The sequence below is a fragment of the Vulpes lagopus genome, chromosome 6 (genome assembly GCF_018345385.1).
Source record: "Vulpes lagopus strain Blue_001 chromosome 6, ASM1834538v1, whole genome shotgun sequence".
In the NCBI taxonomy this organism is placed as follows: Eukaryota; Metazoa; Chordata; class Mammalia; order Carnivora; family Canidae; genus Vulpes; species Vulpes lagopus.
Window position 1 is genome coordinate 45,032,285 of NC_054829.1, and position 21,521 is coordinate 45,053,805.

The following is a 21,521-nucleotide window of genomic DNA, read 5'->3' on the forward strand; positions in this document are numbered from 1 at the left end:
TTTTTCCATTTTGTTAAAATTTTCTTTTTCCTTGCACTTTTGTCAGCATTTGAAACTATGCAGAATTGCTGCATTGCTACATACTCTCTTTCTTTACTATAGCTGTATAGACTCATCCCTGCTATGTTAAATTTGGGAATGACCTGCCCTGCACTGTTAAGTGAGGTTTTCTTTTTCTTTTTTTTAAAGATTTATTTATTTATGAGAGAGAGAGAGAGTGCATGAGTGGGCAGAGGGGCAGAGGGAGAGAATCCTCAAGCAGACTCCCTACTGATAATGGAGACTGATGAGGGACTTGATCCCACAACCCATGAGATCATGACCTGAGCTGAAACCAAGAATTGGATGCCTAACAGACTGAGCCATTCAGGTGCCCCTAAGTGAGGTTTTTCTTGATTTTTCTCACTCTAGTGGTCCTTCTTAAAAATGAGGCTCCAGTTCATTTCTAGATCAGCATACATTATTCTCTCTCTTTGTACTGCCTAGGGATAGCTATATTGCTATGGGTAGGGGAAAACACAAAGATGCTCTGGTCTCATCCCCCTTCTTTAAAAAAAAAAAAGATTTTATTTACTTATTTTAGACAGCATGACCAGGAGGAGTGGCAGAGGAAGAGGGAGAAGCAGGCCCCTCACTGAGCAGGAAGCCTGATGCAGGGCTTCATCCCAGGATCCCGTTATTATAACTTGAGCTGAAGGTAGACACTTAATCAACTGAGCCACTCAGGCACCCCTGATCCCCTTCTGTTTCTCCAATTATATAAAATCATATGCTTTCAAAGTTAGATACATGTAAATGCTGAGGCACAGGAGAGCAGGGCTTAGAACCAATATTTTGATGAAGGAATCAATAATATTTTACCCCCTTTCATACATATGGGGCTGATTCCTAGTTCCCAAGCTTTTAGGGGATATTTGGAGTAGAAGGCAGGAAGAGAAGCTGCTTACTTTGTGGTTTCAATTTTTGTGTTGGTGTAACTTAAAAAAGGGAGAACATATTTTTAACTGACTTTTGCTGGATATTCTCCACTTCCCCTCTAAATCTCTCTGCCCCTGTAATAAGGCCTTCATTTTTTGCTTTAACCAGGGTCTCCTGATGTGTGGATTATAGTTGGGTTTGGCCAGTGGGGGAAATAGGCATAGGAGTAGAGAGTAGGAGGGGAGATTCTCCAGGAAGGTAGTCCCCTTGTTCCCTCTCTTTGGTTGGGCAACAGCTGTTGCTTCCCTACTTAAGGCTACAGCTCCAGTTGGGTGCCATCTTCTAAAGCTCCTTTCAGGTAACTGCCCCTCCCTTGTCCCTTCAGGCAGAGAAGTGGAAGAGCTTGTGAGGAATGTCTCACCATAACTTTTTTTTTTGAAGATTTTATTTATTTATTCATGAGTGACACAGGTTGAGAGAGAGGCAGAGACAGGCAGAGGGAGAAGCAGGCTCCATGCAAGGAGCGAGATGTGGGACTCGATCCCAGGACTCCAGGATCACGCTCAGGACTCCAGGATCACGCCCAAGGCTGAAGGCGGGGCTAAACCACTGAGCCACCCTGGCTGCCCCACCATAACTTTGTTGATTCCCTTAAGTCTGCCCACCCCACTGTAAATACTCCTTTCATTCGACAGTCTTTGGTAACTCTTTGGAGCACGCCATCTCTTTTTTGCTAGAAACTTCGCTGATTTGACTTGTGGCAGATTTTAAAAAAGAAACACTTGAATCACAGAATTAAACCACCCAAACTGGACTTTAATAGTACATTCATTTTATAGGGAATAAAAAGTGTAATTCAAGAAAATTTACTTAACAATTAATTAAAAGAATTGTAAAAGCTACCAAAAAAAAAAAAAAAAGTAACTTTCTGAAATAAAAATTAATGCCCAGTACATGTCCTTGGTCCCCTGTATAAGACTAAAGCTTTTCTGAATAGCTAAAATAATATTTATTTTCATAGTGTTCATTTACAGTAATAAAAATGCTTTGTAAGTTAAAAAAATCAATTATAATGCTGTTAGGTGATTGGTGATTATAAATGTGTACTTGGAGAGGAAATCCAATGAAGTTAAAGGATGAGGCATAAGATAGTCATCAAATACTTAAGTTGCAACACCACCTGGATGAGTAGGCATTTTATGTCCATACATATAAACTTCTCATTTGCAGAGAAGACTGCTTTTCCATCTGTAAATGATTCAAAAAGAGGGCTCTTCCTAAATTCAGAAAAACATTAGCTTTGGCTAAATGAAAGAAACAAACCTAAAAAAAAAAAAAAGAAAGAAAGAAACAAACCTTTACAAAAGTGCAAGCTAATTGTCTTCCCCTGCCTTTCAATGTTATCAAATTTTAAAACTGAATATATATATTTTTTCTTGATTCAAATCGCAGCTAACATTACATTAACCTTTTCAAAGTGCACTGGCATGAGCAGACAGGGATGCCAAAAATGTAACTGAATTACACTGAGAATGTAGTGATCCAGACCAGATTTTTCCTTCCCACTGCTTATAGCCTCTGCCAGCCTGGTGGTTTAGGGATGGTACTACTTCTAGAGCTTTGCTCTGGCTCTGGGTTGTCATGGGTCCAAATCATGTTTAGATTCAGGTCTTCTTTTATCCCAGTTCAGTTCTCTAATATACCAGGCTAAGCTCTGTGTTTTCTATTTAATTTGAAAATGAGTCAGTGAATGTAAACAGATTCGTCTGATGTGATGGGTTTTTTTAGAAAGGAAATATTTATATATCTATTCTAAGTAATTTTTTCCATTACCTTTAAATTGCCATTAATATTAGGTAATAGGATTTTTACGTTCAATTCCTTCTTGTATAGTCAAATCAAACAAGATTTAGCCATTTAACACAATGCAAGGAACAGGAGGAGTATATTAGGAAACAAAGCTCTAGAAATCTACCTTTTTTTTTTTTTAAAGGTTTATTTATTTATTTATGATAGACATAGAGAGAAAGAGAGAGAGAGAGGCAGAGACACAAGAGGAGGGAGAAGCAGGCTCCATGCAGGGAGCCTGACGTGGGACTCAATCCCAGGACTCCAGGATTGCGCCCTGGGCCAACGGCAGGCGCTAAACCGCTGAGCCACCCAGGGATCCCCGAAATCTACCTTCCTTAAATAAATGGCTTAACTCATATATATTGGGCTCCCAGAGTAAATTATTGTGCTCCCACTAGTGATACTATGCCCAAGTGTGCCTTTTTTTTTTTTTTAAGTTCTCAGGCATTATATCAGAATTTTTGGAGGGTGGTGAGGTGGAGTGAGGATTATAGTTAACATTTTCATTTGGAGGAAAAAACAGTCATCTGATAAAAGAAATCAATCTTCCAGATTCAAAGTAACTTCAGAATTTTATGTTTATGAATTACCCATGAGAATAATTAGTCTTATTTAGAACAATTTCTTAACTGTAGAATACTTGTGTGCAGGAAAGATTTATTTATATGTCCAGATTTCAGTTAAGTTAAATTTTGCCTGGTTTGTTTAAGTTAGTAGAAAAGCAAACCATTTATTTGCTCTTTTAAAAATAAGAACTGATTTGACATAGATTGTGTCTGATGCTAGATTGGTTTGGAATCACTTTAAGTGATTACCTAGTTTGATAACTACTTATAGGAAATGGTTTTGCGTAAGCAATTCGGTGAAACTTTGGAAAAAACTAACATCCCGTTGTTTTTTTTTAATAATAGCTATCCTGTAATAACACTCACTGTAAAATAAATAAATAAATAAGGTGGTTCTACTCTTCTGAAGATCATACTATAAGGAAAAAATATCCTCTAAATACCAAGTACTATACTGAATATTTTAACATCTAAATGCAACCACACTTTAAAAATCTGCCAAAATAAATACAAGTTTTCCACTTTTATCTCATTAAAAAATACTATGCTCTAGAAATTGTTATTTGGGGAAATTTATCAAATACTATTCCATTTTGAAATTTTTGTTTCATAGTTTATTTTCGTGACATTTCAGATGAGTTTATGCAGTAACTAAGATGATTAAACAGTGCAAATTCACTGAAATATTTTGATGTCAGGTTTATACCATGCCAAACATTTAGATTTAGAAACATATTAAGATATGACTCACTGTTGTATGATTTCCTATATAGAATGAGTCAAACCATGCTTCCTGGATAAAAATGTAGATGCATGAATTTTGCTACAATACAGTCATCTTATCAAGTATACGTTAGTCATAGTCTCAACAGTAACAATAGAAGAGTTTCATGGTTTATTGAGAATTGACCAGATTTTTCAGTTTTTATTCTAATATTTAGCTTTAGACATAGCCACATAGCCCCTCCCTGGAAACAGAATGAAGAGTATCAATCAGAATTTAAAACTTTCTTAATAACCTATTATTTCTTGTTGAGAAGAAAATTCCAAAAGTGTCCTTGATTACTCTTAACATAAGGGCATTATAAAATAAATAACCTAATACGTTGACACAAAGCTTCTGGAGGACTATTGAAAAGGTGATGTTAACCAGCTGCACCTACTGCTCCACCCATAATACCATAGTGACCAGAGAGTCCACCCACATACACAAATATGATGGTACAAAGTGCCTGTGGTTTCCAAATTCATTGGCCAAAGAGTTGTTGAGCAATCACAGGACACCAGTCTTAGTTGCTTCCATGTATCATCTTCCTAGAAGATACACATGAAGTTTTGTCTTGTCTGACTATACACTGCATGTTTATAACAGCAGTAGCATAGAAGATTAAAATAGAAAATACAGTAACTATTTAGGGCTTTAAACAAATCACAAAACCACATGCTTTCTCACTCAACAGGAAAGCTTAAATCAAAAGGAAACTGGATCTGAAAACTGGTGTTTTTCATCTAAAGACCAACTAACCTGCTCATTGCAGGTAGGTTTTATGGATCCTTCTGACCCTTTCCATGAAACGCCTTCTCAGCACCTCTGTAGCCCAAACCACTGCTGAAATGTTTGTTTACTCTGTTTTATTAGGTGGCTTCCTTTGGTTTATAAACTTACTGTTTTCATTTCGCCAAGGAGCCATTTCAAAATGATCTTCCAGAGTCTGGCTAATGAAGCACTTCTAACTAGTGTCGACAAAGGTCAATCTACTGGCGTTTGACTGTATAGAACAGGAAGTCTGTGTTGCATCTTGTGCTCTTAATGAAACCCGACAACAGAGGACTGAACGCATTAGTCTCAGAACAGGAGGCCTAAAGATGGCAAAGACCCAAGGATCAATTATTGAATTGATCGATAAAAATCTAAGAGCTTGGAGGTCCCATTTTTCTCTTCGTGAAGAGGTTTCATTCATATATGCAAAAATCTGTAAGAAGTAAAAAGGAAAAATGATATTAGTTTTATATTGTAGCAGTGGACAGGCTTAGATCACATGCAATTTCTTAATATTTAAGAGCAAAACATGTTTTTTTGTATGCCAGGGGTGGTGACAGTTGGGTAGCAAAATTTCAGTCTTCTTTCATATGTTTATTCTGACAAAAACTCTGAAATGTAAGTATTGTCTCCTTTTGACAGATGAGGAAGTAAACTTCAGGAGAGGTAATAACAATATGTTACATTTACATCCAAATCTCTAATCTGATTTAATGATCACAATTCAGTGAGAGAAGGTACCTAGAGCATGGATTCTGGACATGGGACTGCCTGGGTTTCAATTCTGGCTTCATATATAACTTTGGAACCATTGGAAAGAAAACTAACTTCTTCTTTGTGCCTTAGTTTCTACATCTTTAAAATGGGTGATAATGATAGCAATATCTACCCCTTAGGTTTGTTAGGAAGATGACAGAAAGTATTATGTGTATGTTATTTAAAACAATGCTCACTCAGTAAGTACCCTACAATGTTGTCCATATTTCCAAATTACCAGTGAAGACATCCACATGCAGAGAAGTTAGGGGTCTTGCCCAAGTTCCCAAGGCTGCTCAGCTGGCAGACTCAGGACATAAATTCCAACGTCCTTGACACTAGGAAGGTGCCCAACCATGGGTTACATTCAGATAGCCTATATTAGAACAAAGGCCTTTAGAACAATGTCCTAAATGCTGGAAACCTGACACATCTTTGCATGCTGACTGATGTTTTCAAACTGGTATACCAGCTCTCATCTGATTCCTTATGCATTTTGGGATCAATGCAACTTTTTGGTCAGATTTAAAGGATAGTACATGCTCAATAAAGATCAAACACTTCACATAGCTTACAGAAAAGAGGGAAACAAATGGAAATCATATACAGTTTTTTTTTAAGATTTATTTATTTGAGAGAGAGCAGGAGTGGTAGGGGTAAGTTGAGGGTGGTGGGCAGAGAGAGAAGAAGCAGACTCCCCATTGAACAGGGAGCTCAACTCAGGACTTGATTTCAGGACCATGGGATCATGATGCCAGGGGAAGGCAGTTGCTTAACTGACTAAGCCGCCCAGGTGCCCCTCGTACCTAGTCTTCGAAATCAGTTCTTTATAATGCTCTAGGGACTTTCTTACCACTGGGAACATATGAGTTAGAGAGCTACAACTTTATTCCTCCATGCTTCTTTGCCAGAAAAAGGAATGGTTTATTTCTTTTCCCCTAGTACTTATTCTGTAAGAATCTGGCAAGTGGATATACAAAGCAAATTACAGGGAAGGAGAAGAGTAGTCATCTTTTGGTTGCTTATGTTAGGACAAGAGCAGGAAGGTTTGGCAGCCATAGGTGTTTATGCCAGAGAAATCTTGGAATAGGGAATGAAGGAAAGAATTGGCACATGAATAAGGAAAAATTAGAAGTGATGGTAGATTTCCCTGATTATACAGAGAAGAGGAAAGTTAGGTGGGAATACACAATGAAGCAATAATTTTCTTGTCAACCAAATGATTTTGGCTGAGAAATAGTACTTAGATGATATATCTAAGGAGTGATTTGGGATTTTAGAAATTCAGGACAATACTGTACAAAAAGTCTAGTAAATTCAAATATATTAGTTCCTACACACACATACAATTGACACTCTGTTGGAGAAAAGGTCTGTAGAGCAGTTCATGATCAAGCTTCACCAAAGCATACGATGACATTGAATTAGCCAGCCATAATGGGCAGTGTACAGAGGGCTCAGCATTCCAATGTCACACATGGAGATGAGCCAGGTTTTCAGTGGTGCATGACCTGTACAGTATCATAGTTCCTGATGTCGTTAGAGTGTCACAGAGCAATGAGAAGTGAAAAATGGTTTTAGAGGATGAAGCAATTCTGTACTATTTGTTTCCTTTCCCTTTCATCCCACTATGCTGGGTCATTTTTAGAAATGCTTAAAATTTGCATTTCAGGAGGTGACCAAGATCTTGTAGAAGACAACATCTTCTTTTACGCTGGGAGAAGTGACCCTTTAAGTTCCCGATGTAAGTTTTGTCTTTTTCCACTTCCCCATTTCCCCCCCTTTGGTTCTTGTCTCTTGCCTAGAATTCACTGTTTTTGACATTGTGGATCTTGGGTTTGTTTTTAATTGCAAAATATACATAGCATATAATCTATCACTTTAAACCATTTTTCAAGTGTGTAATCAGTGGCATTAAGTACATTTATATTGTTTGCAACTGTATTGGCTAGGTTCTTTACTTTCCATATAACAAGATGTTTTGACATCTTAAAAGCTTTCTGGCTGGGAAGAGAGGTTGCTCCTGCCCCCAGGGCTAGCCATTCTTAAGAGAATGCTGGGGGCTCATTCAGGAGCAGTCCTTTGATATGCGAAGTAACCAAGCTAGAGCCCCTCCCTTTGGCCCTCTATCCCTGCAGAAGCCCAGGCTGTCCTCCAACTCCTGTCTCTTCTGGCTCCTGACCCACAGTACTACTTTCCCTGTGGCCCTGGTGTTAGGCAGTGTTTCCTGTGTCTAGGACCTGTAAGTATGATAAACTATTTTCCTAGGCCTCTCCTGTGCTCTTCTTGTGGCTGTACCTGACTGGCTGTCACATAAAAGAATAGCAACCATCACCACCATCCATCTCCAGAACCTCTTTTTCATTATCCTACACTGAAACCCTGTACTCATGAAACCATAACTCCACAGTTCCCTTTAAACTCCAGCTGATCCTAGATTTTAATTAAAGGCTGACAATGAATTGACATGTCAATTAATTAATTAATGGTGTTTCAGTGATATTCTGGAATTCAGCCTCAGAGGCTGACAGAGTTTATACACATGTTTGCATAGACCACTAATAAACTTGCTAAGAGAAAAATCTAAACAAGTCAAATGAGTTTTAATTTCTTAGGACAGGCTCTCCCTATAGGGCTTTGCTAAGAATATAGTTTGACACCTACAAAATGGTACAGATGAAAATCAGTGTTCCTTAGATTCATCTTCTATAGAATCCTTTCAGCCTCCCACAGAAATCTTCATCTTGTCACTGATGTGGGACTCTTCTGAGCTACTTTCCTACTGTCAATGCAACTTCATCGTGGTTTCAGAATTTTAGAGCAAATGAGAACTTTATTTGGTTGTTCATTGAAATCACCTGAGGATTGTTAAGACTACTCTGATGATTTGCTCCCACCCCCAGAGACTCTGATTTAATTCATTGGGGCTGTAACATTGGTATCAAGGGTTTTAAATCAACCTAGGTGATTCTAATGTGCAGCTAAGCTTGAGAACCTCTGTTTTAGAACCTTTACCCAACATCTGAAACAGTTTAAAATTATTCAATTATTACACTTAAAAACAAAAGCTCCACTTAGACCTGGTCAAGCAAATGATTTTGAGCTTCTAGGATTCAGCCCCTGATCATTAGTATGCAATCTGATTTTCCTTTGGAAATTGAACCCTATGGAGATAGCAGTTAATATTTATTGAAGACCTATGTGTGCCAGGCATGGGGCTAAGCAATTTGTAAATTTTCTTGTTTAATCCTTGCACGAACTTGCAAAATATTATTATTCCTGTTTTAGTAAGGAGGAAATCAAGGCCTAGAAGATTAGTTACCATATCCCAAATCACACTCCAGGTAAGTAGGAAAGCCATGGAGCCACACTCAAGCAATGGGATCAAAACTTTCCTTTTAGGGGATTCCTGGGTGGCTCAGTAGTTTAGCACCTGCCTTCAGCCCAGGGTGTGATCCTGGAGTCCTGGGATCAAGTCCCACATCAGGTTCCCTGAATGGAGCCTGCTTCTCTCTCTCATGAATAAATAAATAAAATCTTAAAAAATTTTTTTTCCTTTTAGCTACTACACAAACTACCACCTTCTACATATAAATCCTGTGATGTGAGGTGCCTGGGTGGCTCAGTTGGTGAAGCAATTGCCTTTGGCTCAGGTCATGATCCTGGGGTCCTGGGATCGAGTCCCGCATCTGGCTCCCTGCTGAGCAGGGAGCCTGCTTCTCCCTCTCCTCTGCTGTTCCTTCCACTTGTGCTCTATCTTTCAAATAATTAAATAAAATCTTTAAAAAAAAAAAAGCCTATGATGTAAAGTTTCACATGAAGTTCACACTAACTGATTATAGTTTTTTAAGAGCCTTGTTTGCAAAGGTGTCACAAGGGTTTGTGGGTATGGCTGTTCCTGTTTATAGTCTGGAAAACCATGGTCATTATCTACTTGTCTTTCTTTGGAGCTTTTCTTTCCTTCATACTTTGCACAGTTAAATTGCAGGCAGAGGATTTTATTATATGTTATTTTATGTTTACCTGCCTGGTGAAAGTCATTTGGGTGTCCTGGCTATGGCTTTATACAACCCATTCTTTAAAAAACTTTTGGTGTCAGCTATACTACAAAAAAAAATTTTTTTAAACACAAAGCTTTTGGGGACACCTGGGTAGCTCAGTGGTTGAGCGTCTGCCTTTGGCTCAGGGCGTGATCCTGGAGTCTGGGGATCAAGTCCCACGGACTTGGTCAGGCTCTTTGCATGGAGCCTGCTTCCCCCTCCACATGTGTCTCTGTCTTTGTCTCTCTCTCTCTCTCTCTCTCACATCATGAATAAATAAATAAAATCTTAAAAAAAAAACACACGAAGCTTTTGGAGGGACATTATTTTCCAGGTATATGATGTTTTAAAGAAATCCCTTCCCCCAAATCCTAGGTGCTTTGTGGTGGAGGGAATAGGAGCTTATGTCCCTTTGGAAGGAAAGATTCTGGCATAGATATGGCTTCAGTACTAAAGAGTGTTCCCTGCTTTATGCTTCAGGGGATCCCAGGGCTGGATACAAAAGACAGTTAATGCTAAAGTTGAGAGCTACAAAATAGAGGACAGGATAAACCATGGAAACTGAGCAGACCAAGTTGCAGATTAAGTGGGTCTTAAACCTTTAGGTGAAAAGTGACTTGTCTTCCTGAAATACCATATCTCTGGAGATCAATCCCTCACCATTTCTTTCTTTTCTTTTCTCTTCCATTCCATTCCATTTAAAAAAAATATTTTATTTATTTATTCATAAGAAACACACACACAAAGAGAGAGAGAGAGAGAGAGAGAGAGAGAGAGAGAGGCAGAGGGAGAAGCCTGCTCCATGCAGGGAGCCCCACGTGGGACTCAATTCCAGGTCTCCAGGATCAGGCCCTGGACTGAAGGTGATGCTAAACTGCTGAGCCACCTGGGCTGCCTTCCATTCCATTTTTTTTTTAATTTTTTTTAATTTTTATTTATTTATGATAGTCACAGAGAGATAGAGAGAGGCAGAGACACAGGCAGAGGGAGAAGCAGGCTCCATGCACCGGGAGCCCGACGTGGATTCGATCCCGGGTCTCCAGGATCGCGCCCTGGGCCAAAGGCAGGCGCCAAACCGCTGCGCCACCCAGGGATCCCCCATTCCATTTTTTAAAACTTAATACTGCGATGGGCTTTTGACATGCCAAAAAAAAAAAAAAAAAAAAAAAAAAAAAGAAAAGAAAAGAAAAGAAAGAAAAGAAATACACCATCTATAGAAGCTATTTTTCTTTAAGCTGAGGACCTGGTCTTAATCATGTGAAACAGCAGCAATGAACAACTTGACTGATGGTGTGGACATAATACAGTTTCTTTTTTGGGAATAAGACTATGGGTCTTCTTGTCTAAATTTTAAAGATTCAGTGTCTTTATTCACAACCAGCATTTTGTAATGGCAAAGGAAAAGATGTCAAATGAAAACATTCATATAGAGGAATGTTCTCTTAAAAGGTCACGTGTCTTAAAATGATTTCACCAATCCCCAAATATATTATTGGTGATGCAGAAATGATAAAGGGATTTCCAGTAATTCATGGATTTAACTTAAAATATTACCAAGCAAATTCATTACGGTTATGCATGGAGAGTTCTGAATTTCTTTTTTACCCTTACTAGAACTATGGTTTTTTGCAGGTACATAATCAACAAACTTCATGAGTTTTACAACCCCCATTCATGTTACATTTTAAGTAAAGAGTTCCTGGAATGGACAGGAACCTCCAGTACTATTTACTTGAGCTTATTCTATATTTTTAAGATTATTTTTCCACTAATCAGGTTTGCCTAGAAATTACAGCCCTAAAGGATTTCTAAAGATGGGAGACCTTTTTATTTATTTTTTTTAAAATTGTATTTATTTATGATAGTCACACAGAGAGAGAGAGAGAGAGAGAGAGAGAGAGAGAGAGAGGCAGAGACACAGGCGGAGGGAGAAGCAGGCCCCATGCACCAGGAGCCCGACGTGGGACTCTATCCCGGGTCTCCAGGATCGCGCCCTGGGCCAAAGGCAGGCGCCAAACCACTGTGCCACCCAGGGATCCCGAAGACCTTTTTAGAATGATGCAATGGGGGCAGCTCCGGTGGCTCAGCATTTTAGTGGCACCTTGAACCCAGGGCCTGATCCTGGAGACCCAGGATTGAGTCCCATGTCAGGCTCCCTGCATGGAGCCTGCTTCTCCCTCTGCCTGTGTCTCTGCCTCTCTCTCTCTCTCTCTCTCTCTCTCTCTCTGTGTCTCTCATGAATAAATAAATTTTAAAAATCTTTTAAAAAAAAGAATGATGCAATGGTTCACTTTTGAAATTTTAGAACTGAATAATATTCTAACACTAAATGGAAAGCAGTTTAAAATGACCACCAGCTGTCCACAGCTCTTGGTAAAGTAGTGACCAAGTAACTTGACTTGTGTTGGAAATTAATACACAAACAGTATCTGAGGCAAGAATGGTCTGATATATTTTCTGTGTTCTGTTCCATTTCAGGAAAAAAGTTTCTATTTATCTCTGTGAAATGATGGCAACAGCTGATCAACATAAGGAGGAATTCATTAATTTATACACTATCCCTTTAGTACATAAACAGTTTGGAATATGTTGTTGGTCCCATGCATGATTTCAATTGGGAAGCCAAAGTAATGCCATTTCCTAACCACAACATTTTTTTTTTTTTTTATCTCATAAGAAACGTTTCATGTGTACCAACAGAAGATTTTATGTGAAGGGTAATCTGATTATTTCTTAATTTAGACCAGCATTTATATTAGCCAATCTCCTCAAATCTCGGTCTTAGCCTTTCAATTCATAGAACTGTGGAGAAGAAAAAGGAACCACACGCTTGGCCCGGGCTCAGTCCCCTTGATCAGCATGGGAAAAAAAGTCTTTGTCATTTCATTTTTAAAGCTAACAAGTTGAGGGGAGCCTGGATGGCTCAGTCGGTTGAGCACATTGACTCTTGTTTTGGGCTCAGGTCATGATCTCAGGGCTGTGGGATTGAGCCCCACCTCGGCCCGTTCTCAGCAGGGAGTGTGCTTGGGTTTCTTTCAGTCTCCCTGCTCCTTCCCACCCCACCCTCTGCGTGTTCTCTCTCTCAAATAAATAAATAAATAAATAAATAAATAAAATCTTAAAAAAGGAAAAGCTAACAAGTTGGAATTGAGATAAAGTGATCCAGATATTTATAACATCCTTACCATTCCTTTATGAATATCTTGGTTTAATCTTTTCACATGTTAACCCCTGAGGTAAGTACTTTTTTCCTATAGTACTGTGGTTAAGGGGATAGGCTCTGCGCATTTTTAAACTGTCTGGCTTTGATCCCTAGCTCCAACATTCACTAGCTGTAGGACACTTGGTATTATCTGCTGTATCTGTAAAACGGAAATAATAATACTATCTATTTTGCAGTTGTTGTGAAGGTAATGGGTTAGTGTATATAAACATTAGATGCAAAATGTTAGCCATTGTGTTGCTGATAATAATGATATTTGAAAGTTGAACTTGGGGATGCCTGGGTGGCTCAGGGGTTGAGCATCTGCCTTAGGCTCAGGGCGTGATCCCAGGGTCCTGGGATAGAGTCCTGCATTGGGCTCCCTGCATGGCGCCTGCTTCTCTCTCTGCCTATGTCTCTGACTCTCTCTCTGTGTCTCATGAATAGATAAATAAAATCTTAAAAAAAATATATGGCTTGAAGGTTGAAGTTGATTTCATTATAGGGTGCTGGACATTTTACACTTTGATAGTTTTCACTTCCAAACATTAAAAGTCCTAGACTGGTGTTCTTGGAGGAAGCTGTAATTCTAACCTGTCCACACCTTGGGACAATGGCTGACTTGAATAATTCCAGGTTTCCTAAATTCCCCACTCCTCTTCTTCCCTCACTCCTGGTGTGCTGGAAAAGACTGGTACCTCACTGGGTACACAGCTGTGAAATCTCCTCTTTACTGGGCCAGTGGTGTGGCCCACCTTTGAAGGACATAGAAAGCAGCTCTGTTATCCTGAGGAAGAAACGGATAGAGTAGATTGCTAGTACTTTCTGGGAACAAGGAAGTCAGTTAGTTGGAATAGCTCATTAATAGTCACTTACATTGCTTACATTTTGAAGTGATAATATTTTGGATATTGGGTTAAATAAAATATATTGATTAATTTTTACCGTTTCTTTTTACTTTTTGTTATTTGGCTAATAGAACACTTAAAATTCCATATGTGGCTCAACTGTACTTCTATTGGACTGCCTATGTTCTGTTAGAGGAACAGAAGAATTTCTGAAGACCACCATAAGTCTTTGCCTTGTCTAACAGTTTCCCAGTTAGGATGTGTGGAAATGATTCCTGCCTTGTGTGGGAGATTGGTGTAGGCTATTTCTGACCACAATTTTAGTGTGGGCCAAGTAGACTAAAAGGACACAAGGAGAAAGTGCCCTCCAGGGCCAATGCAAGCATTCTGAAATAGCAGAATGTATGCACTAAACAGTAGCTATGACTTCGGAATCATCAAAGAAGCCTTCCATGAGATCACTGAAATCAAGTTACTACAGTATTTCATAAGGTTTAAGGTGCTATGTAAATGAAAGGTTCTAACAAGTACCAATAATTTATTAACAAAATTAGTTACTGGTCCATGTAAACTTCCTTATTAAAAGACAATTTGATACTTCCCATTTAAGGTATGGTTTAAATATCTATTTGGGGCCTAGTGAGGTATCCATTCTTCATCTGGATGACATGCCATGTTAGCCCCAAGACAAGGATCAGCATGTCTGGCTTTCTGATTATGTTCACTCTAGGCTTTTCCCCTACTCTTTGAGAATAGAGTCAATGCCACTATCATAAAGTGCCCTCATAAACTTCATTGGGCATCCTCGAGCCATGAAGAGGCAATCTAAATAAAAACAGAGCTTCAAAGCAAACCTCCTACTCCCCTACTCCTTTTAACCAGACTTCTAGCTCTAAGCCCCTTCCATTTGGCAAATCTGGAGCTGCCCCTGGCTTAATAGTAAATAAAGGGAGAAAATAAATATAAATGTGTGTGTGTCTGTGTGTATGCACAGGGAGACTTGAAAATCAACATACAGCAATGATTGAGTTCTCATGATAAAAGGCAAATTTACTTGAAAACAGGGGAACCCATTGAAAATCACTGCCTTTATGTTTTATAATATATGTTTTGCAGTGGGGTAGTCATGATCAAAGCAGAGATCGTTTCCTCCTGCTCTCTTCCCCTAAAGGACTTAGGGATACTAATTCTTTTCACAAGCATGTGGTCCCCTCTGAGCCCATTCCCAAACTATTTAAGTGGCTTGGTGTGGGGGGTATTTTAAAATATATGCTCAAAAATCACAAGACTCTAGGAACTGACCTCCCAATTCTCACCAGGCCGAGACTGGCACTGCCCAACTCAGAAAGGGTTTATGGCCTCTACATTGGATTCTAGGCTGTTTAGTGGAACTGGAAATTCTTTCTCTCATAGATATGTGTTTTGTGTCTCAAAAAAACTGATTTAACATCTAACACGTCATAAAAAATTTCTCCCAGTAAAACAAAAGGAACATGTAGAAGCTATGCCGGTTTCTACAACACAGCCTTTCTGTTGCACAAACTCCCTGGTTCAGGGTGGAATGGAAGAGGCAGGTTCCCATGGTGCTACCTCGTTTCATTAGGGGGGTCCTTTCATGTCACTTATCGATTCAGATCAGCTTCTACCCTGGTGGAGAATGGGGTAGAAGTGTGAGGATAGTGGCGACCAGGAAGAAGAGAATATAGCTATGAATCAGTTAATTTAGGAGGATGGGTATCCTTTCTCACCCTGGACGATGAGAGTATGAAGATAATCAAAAGCAGTGATGGAGGCGAGAAGTAAGATAAAGATAAAGTAAGATAACAGGTCAGACCTGCTAATGGTAGGCACTATCTATCTCTTTCTTTTCTCCAAGACTGGCAGGAAGAAGTCACTGCCAACTGCTTACTCCCTGTAGGGTCAGTCTTGTTCTTTTAAAGAGTGGAAAGTGAGGCTACTCCAACTTCCAGTCCCCAGCTCCCCATAAGAGGCCAACACATGCTCAGACACCTCCCTGGCCCTGCCGTCTATGTTATACTTGAGAAGGCTCAAACTCACAGTGTCATAGAACTAACTGCTAAGCTGCCCCCCGAACAGGATAGCAGTCATCCTCCAACCTGAGCTCCTGTCTTCAGTTTTCCAGGCTGCCCCCAGCCCTCCTGGGTCATGGCATATGCTGGATATCCTGACTTTCCCATCCCTGAGATGGACCAGCCATTCCTGTGTGTTGCTTTGTGCTCATGAAGTGCGTGACTATACGCTGAAAAACACCTGTATATATTTCTGATAGTGATATGAAGAGGAGGTTTTGTGAGAAGGTACAAATGCCTCCTTGAGAGGGACAGCAAAAGCTGAGCAAGGAGTTTCTCCAAGCAACCCATCTTTTCCTTTAGTTATCATTAGGGACATAATATAATGTCCACATTTTTCCCCCTATGGTCACAAAGAGTTACGCTCGTAATATGTAAATTGGGAAACTTATAAACTCTGTGTTTGTTGAACTTTTAGGACAAGGAATGAGTGCTCTGAACTTATCAACAGGGACCCTTCTCACCTGGGACCATTCTTCATGACAGCTGGAATGCTGCGTGTCGGGTACCACCTTTTGTGTTGTCAGAAACAAGGCAAAGCAAGGAGAACTTGGACCAGTGGGTGGGGACCACCTCGAGGGAACTGCAGCTCAGGGAAGTCAAGGTTGTAACTGATACACACACGCAGGTGGCAGGTGGAAGGGGCCGCCTCCTCAGGCACGAGGCCCGCTAGCAGAGGCAGACAGGGGCTTTTAACTCTAGGTTGGGGGTCTGGGCTGGCTTAGGGGAGGGCTGAGGATTCCTTTGGGGGGGGAGCTGCTATGGAGTGTGAGAATCACTAGCACAGAGTCACCAAAGGCCAGCTGGGGTTAGGGGAGGAAAGAAGTGGCCTAAAGGTGGGAAGCCCGAGAAAGCGGTGTGGGCCTCAACAATCAGAACCTAGTTTTAAACGTTGCAAAGGTGGGGCGGTGGAAAGGGTGGGAGCGAGGGGGGAGAGTGAGAAGGCTGCCCAGAGCTCGGTGTGGAAACGGAGCGGGCTGACTTACTGTGAAAGGCAAGGAGCAGATCGCAAAGGTGATGGTCATAATAGCCAGGAGAATGAGGTGGTCCGTCTCCTCTGCCACGGACAGCCTTTCCCCTCTCCTGCGGGTCCCAGAGCCGTCCCGGCAGCTGCCCAAGGAGGGTCCGCAGCGACTTCTCCCGCTCCGACGGTGCATGCGGACGAGGTTGAGGATGACGCTGAAGTTGCAGGCGAGCACCGCGACGATGAGCAGCAGCAGCAGGGTGGCGTACAGCTGCAGGTACGCGGTCCGGCCGTGCCGGATGAAGCACCACGTCCCGGGGCAGTACTGGACATACTGCCCGTAGCCCAGCAGCGGCAGGGAGCAAAAGAGCAGAGAGACCGTGTAGATGGTGGGCAGCACGGCCAGGCCGCCTCGGCGCGTGACATGGCGCTGGTAGAAGTAGGGGCGCCCGATGGACAGGTAGCGCTCCAGGGCCATGGCGAAGAGCATGAGCATCGTGGCCAGGCTGAAGAAGGTCATGGCGAAGGCGAAGTAGGTGCACGCGCGCCTCTCAGGCTCCAGGGCCATCAGGGTCTGGTTCCGGGCGTAGGAAGCCAGCACCACGGGGCTGATGAGGCAGGTCCCGAGCAGGTCGGTGAACACCAGCTCTGTCACCAGCACGTGGAACAAGGAGATGGAGTTCCCGCGGTCCCCCCGCCAGCGGCGCGCCAGCAGCGCCAGCGCGATGAGGTTCCCCAGCACCCCGGCCGAGAACATCGCGGAGCTGATGGCCGGGCTCTCGCCGGAGGGGAGCCACTCCCGAGACTCGCAGTCGTCCGCCCCGGAGTTATTGGAGGTACTGCCCATGGTGGAGGGCCAAGAGGACAGACGCGCCCTCCTCTCCCGGCTCGTACCTGGGCGGAGGAGAGTCTGGGAGCTGGAGCGCTCCGGGAAGCCGCGGGCAAGGGGGAGGGACCCAAGTCCAGAGCCCCCTTCCGGCGCCCCGCGCGCCCCGGCCAGGCTCGGCCCCGGGGCTCGCGTGGCTCTCGGAGACGCCGCTAGGCTGCAGCATCCGGGCGGCGCTCGGAGCTCCTCTGCGGATCCGCGCGCCCACCGCAGCCGGGAGCCCACACCCGGGGCGGGGATGGTGGGGGGTGGGGGGGAAGGGGGCAGCCGCCGCCCCTTCTGCACCGCGCGGGGACGACCAACTCAGACGCGGTGTCCCGGCGCCCGCAGGATGCCCGAGAGGTGGAAGGCGCGTCACACCCGGTGCGGGGCACTGCGAGTCCCTCAGCGGTGACCGGGAGGAGAGGGGCCCCGAACGCCTGCCCGGAGCGGCTCTGCGCGCGAGCGCGGCGGCCTGGGCATCCCCGCGCTCCGTTCCTCCGGGACTGCAGGCTGGAAGCGCGCAGGGCCGCGGACCCCGGGGGGAAGCGTTCGGCCCCCGCAGGGGGCTGGGAGGGCGTGCAGGGCACTTGTGCGGGTTCGCAGAAGGCGACAACGGAAACCCAAAGTGACTCACCAAACAGCAGAGAATTTAGAAGGACCCAGTCCGGGGAGATGTGCGTAAGAAGGTAAAAAGACCGTTTGCAGTAGGACCCATATGCTCTTTTTCTTTCTTTCTTTTCCTTTTTTTTCTTTTTTCTTTTTCTTTTTCCTTTTTTTTTTTTGACATTCTCAGGAAGATAAACTAAGAGGGCGGGACCAAAATTAGGAGGAAGTGAAAAGTTAGCCTGGTTGTCCAAGGAACCAAACAGCGCGCACCGCTGAGCTGCCTGTTGCACTCTTGCTTTGATTCGGTTGCCAGCATTTCGCCTTTTCCTATGTCAACACCATAACGGATAACCACTTGTTTAAGCAAGCAAGCAAGCAAGCAAGCAAAGAAGAATAAGAGAAAGAAATGTTCCTTGTGTGTAGAATTGTTTGTGAACACAGCTTGCAATCATTGCACATTGTTCTCTAGTCAAGTACAGCCTTGAAAGAAAATGTTGTTCAGGATTAATTTTTTCACATGAACGGTGCAGAGCACATCTAGAAAGACCCACTCCTGGGAAAGCTTATTAGTGAGTGGCCAGTTTTAGAAACCAGGGTTGACAAAAGTGGTCGTCTACCACCCATTGTCATAATTGCAGACTCATGAAAATGGGCTGGTGTTTAAAACAAACAAACAAAATCCAGTTTGGTGGACAAAGTGAGGTAATTATATTCTCTCATATTCAGCTGGGGAAGGGAGAAGAACTAGGAGGTGAAGGATCTGCATTGGGAACAGGCAAGGGGTAAGAGTCATCATGGGAGAACAAAGAAAAAAATTACCTGCTGAAGAACACATTTTACCACAGCCTGCTTGATCTCCATGAGAAGTTTAGCCCACCTTGATAATTCTGGCCTGGGGATTAGAAATGGAGATGCGGCTCTCAACAGAGCAGGTTCAATGGAAGTCTATTTTTCTCAAATAAGAAATCCATCAGTCACAGGCAGGTGAGCCTCCCAGGCCCCAGTCCCTTTCTGCTCTCCAGCCCGTCATTCCTAGCATGCTGGCTTTCTATCTACATGTTCTTCCCCATGTCGTCAGCAGTCGCTGCCTGTCTCAGGATTCAACCAAAGAAACAGAACCACTGGAAGTGATGGAGAATGAGAGATTTATTATTAGGCACTAGACCTGTGCTGTTCTATATGGTAACCTCTAGCCACAAGTGGCAATTTAAATTTAAATGAGTTAAAATTAACTAAGAGTAAAGATGTAGTTTCTCAGTTGCACTAGGTACATTTCCAGCGCTCAGTAGCCATATGCATGTGAGTAGCGGCTGTGATATCAGACAGCTCGTATACAAAACACTTTTACCATCGCAGAAGCTCTGTTGGAGAGTGATGCATTAGACCCTACGGGATGGTGGGATCTCCTGGAGAAGTCTACGCAAAGCTGTTTGCTGTTTGATTCCAGTGTTAATTGAACCAAGCCACCATAGGTCAGACAGAATGGCAGTCAGGGCAGAAAGCTGGATGTGGATAAAATCATGTACAGGCTTGGAACCTACAAGGGATAAACTGGAATTCATGAACAACTAGAATCTTCAACGACAGACTGGATTTCTCTGTCTCTCACCACCTCTTACCTCAATAATGCAGGTATACTGTGGGAGAAGCTGGCACCCTTCATAAATTGGTGGCACCCTTCATGGAGCGGTGGATAAGTGACAATGTACTAGAGTTATCACCAGGCTGGGAGTCCTGCATTGTCCTTTGGAGGATGACAACCATGGCTGCTGCTTCACCGCTGCCTTCTCAATCTCATTCATCACTTCTCCTGTGACGGATGTTGACCTTGAAACCACGTAGGACTCTGAAGAACAGATCCTCCTCAGCTGAGTAGACACAGTGTAAAGCTACCACCCTGCCCCACAGGTCCAGGTATGAAGTCTGCATTGAAAGCAGAAGGTGAGAAACAGGCAGACTCTTGTGCTTGTTTCTTTCATCAGAAAAGCTGGTTTTCCAGAAGCACCCCAAAAGACTTCCCTTCATGCACCATTAGGCAGAATTTGGTAAAATGGCCAGTCCTTAGCTCCAAAGGAGGCTGAAAAAGGGGATATTGAACATTTCCAGCTTCTTCCAGTGTAGAGGCAGGTGGGGGTATAGGGGCTGGGAGTGGCATTGGGTTAGCCAGTCAACATTGTCTGCTGCAGATCTACACAGTGGATTCCCCACTAACCCCTTCCTATAGCCAGAAAGGAAGTGCAAGAACACCCACTCCGAGTCCTTCATTTGTATTTGAAGAAATTGAGGCACAGAAAAGTTGAGTATCTTACCCAAAGATACATAAAGTTAGTGCAAAGCTAGGAATATGGAAGCCAGACCATCTCATTCCCATTACAGACCTCTGCATATTGCACACACTGTCCATTTAAAGCCAGAAAGGAGCACTTGGCACAATACCCATCTTTAATACCACATTAGAGCTCCCTGACAAATCACTCAACACAATGTAGTTGTTACTTTTTGCCTGAAGTATTGATAATGTTTGAAAAGATTACACATTTCCAGTATGACCAAAGAGAGAGAGAAATGGGCTCACTGTTGGTGGAAGTGTGAGTGTGGGTAAAACCTTCCTGGTGAGAACAGTTTATTAAATATCACAAACTTCGAATATGCTTCAGCCCAGAAATAATGTTATAGAAATGTACTGCCTCAAAGAGACATAATCTGACAAATACACAAAGTTGTCACACACACACACACACACAACAGGAAGAATTTTCATTATTGCAAGAATCTAGAACTAGATGTCCTTCCATAGAGGACTGGTTTAATAAATTTTGGTACACCTAATGCAAGGGAATATATAGTCATTAAAAAGGATGATGTGTATCTGTATTTCTTTCTTTTTTAAAAATTTTATTTATTCATGAGAGACAGAGAGAGAGAGAGAGAGAGAGAGAGAGAGAGAGAGAGGCAAAGACACAGGCAGAGGGAGAAGCAGGCTCCATGCAGGGACCCTGATGTGGGACTCGATCCCGGGACTACAGGATCATGCCCTGGGCCGAAGGCAGGTGCCAAACCGCTGAGCCACCCAGGGATCCCTGTATCTGTATTTCTTGATAATGATCTTTACCACATATTGAGTTAAAAGCATGACATTATTTCATTCACATAAAGTTATATGCATAAACATTTGCATAGAGCAGCATCTAGAAGGATGTTCAGCAAAATGTTAGTAGTAATTTCTCTGTTAGGGCTATCTGCTTTGGTTAATTTTTCTATAAATGTGTATT

At 42.5% G+C, this 21,521-nt stretch overlaps 2 protein-coding genes across 2 annotated transcripts; one reads left to right on the forward strand and one right to left on the reverse strand.

The window, feature by feature from the left end:
- Positions 1–1,423: 1,423 nt before the first annotated feature.
- PTGER2 (prostaglandin E receptor 2) lies at positions 1,424–17,839 on the reverse strand. Its single transcript, XM_041760295.1, has 2 exons — positions 16,798–17,839; positions 1,424–5,308 (listed from the first exon to the last, which is right to left on the reverse strand). Exons 1-2 carry the CDS (start codon positions 17,620–17,622, stop codon positions 5,066–5,068), a joined length of 1,068 nt encoding a protein of 355 aa, XP_041616229.1. The 5' UTR covers positions 17,623–17,839; the 3' UTR covers positions 1,424–5,065.
- On the forward strand, positions 17,621–20,743 carry LOC121492540. The gene is made up of 3 exons (XM_041757803.1): positions 17,621–17,716; positions 17,818–18,329; positions 19,882–20,743. Exons 1-3 carry the CDS (start codon positions 17,621–17,623, stop codon positions 20,063–20,065), a joined length of 792 nt encoding a protein of 263 aa, XP_041613737.1. The 3' UTR covers positions 20,066–20,743.
- Positions 20,744–21,521: the final 778 nt, after the last annotated feature.

Bases quoted from the DNA above. Each gene is read 5' to 3' on its own strand.
- LOC121492540 (XM_041757803.1), top strand. From the start codon at position 17,621: ATGGTGGAGGGCCAAGAGGACAGACGCGCCCTCCTCTCCCGGCTCGTA. The intron at 17,717-17,817 runs GCAAGGGGGAGG...AGACGCCGCTAG, and splicing joins AGCGCTCCGGGAAGCCGCGG to GCTGCAGCATCCGGGCGGCG. The intron at 18,330-19,881 runs GTAAAAAGACCG...TCAATAATGCAG, and splicing joins GGGGAGATGTGCGTAAGAAG to GTATACTGTGGGAGAAGCTG.
- PTGER2 (XM_041760295.1), bottom strand. From the start codon at position 17,622: ATGGGCAGTACCTCCAATAACTCCGGGGCGGACGACTGCGAGTCTCGG. The intron at 5,309-16,797 runs GTAAGTCAGCCC...TACTTCTTACAG, and splicing joins TCTGCTCCTTGCCTTTCACA to ATTTTTGCATATATGAATGA.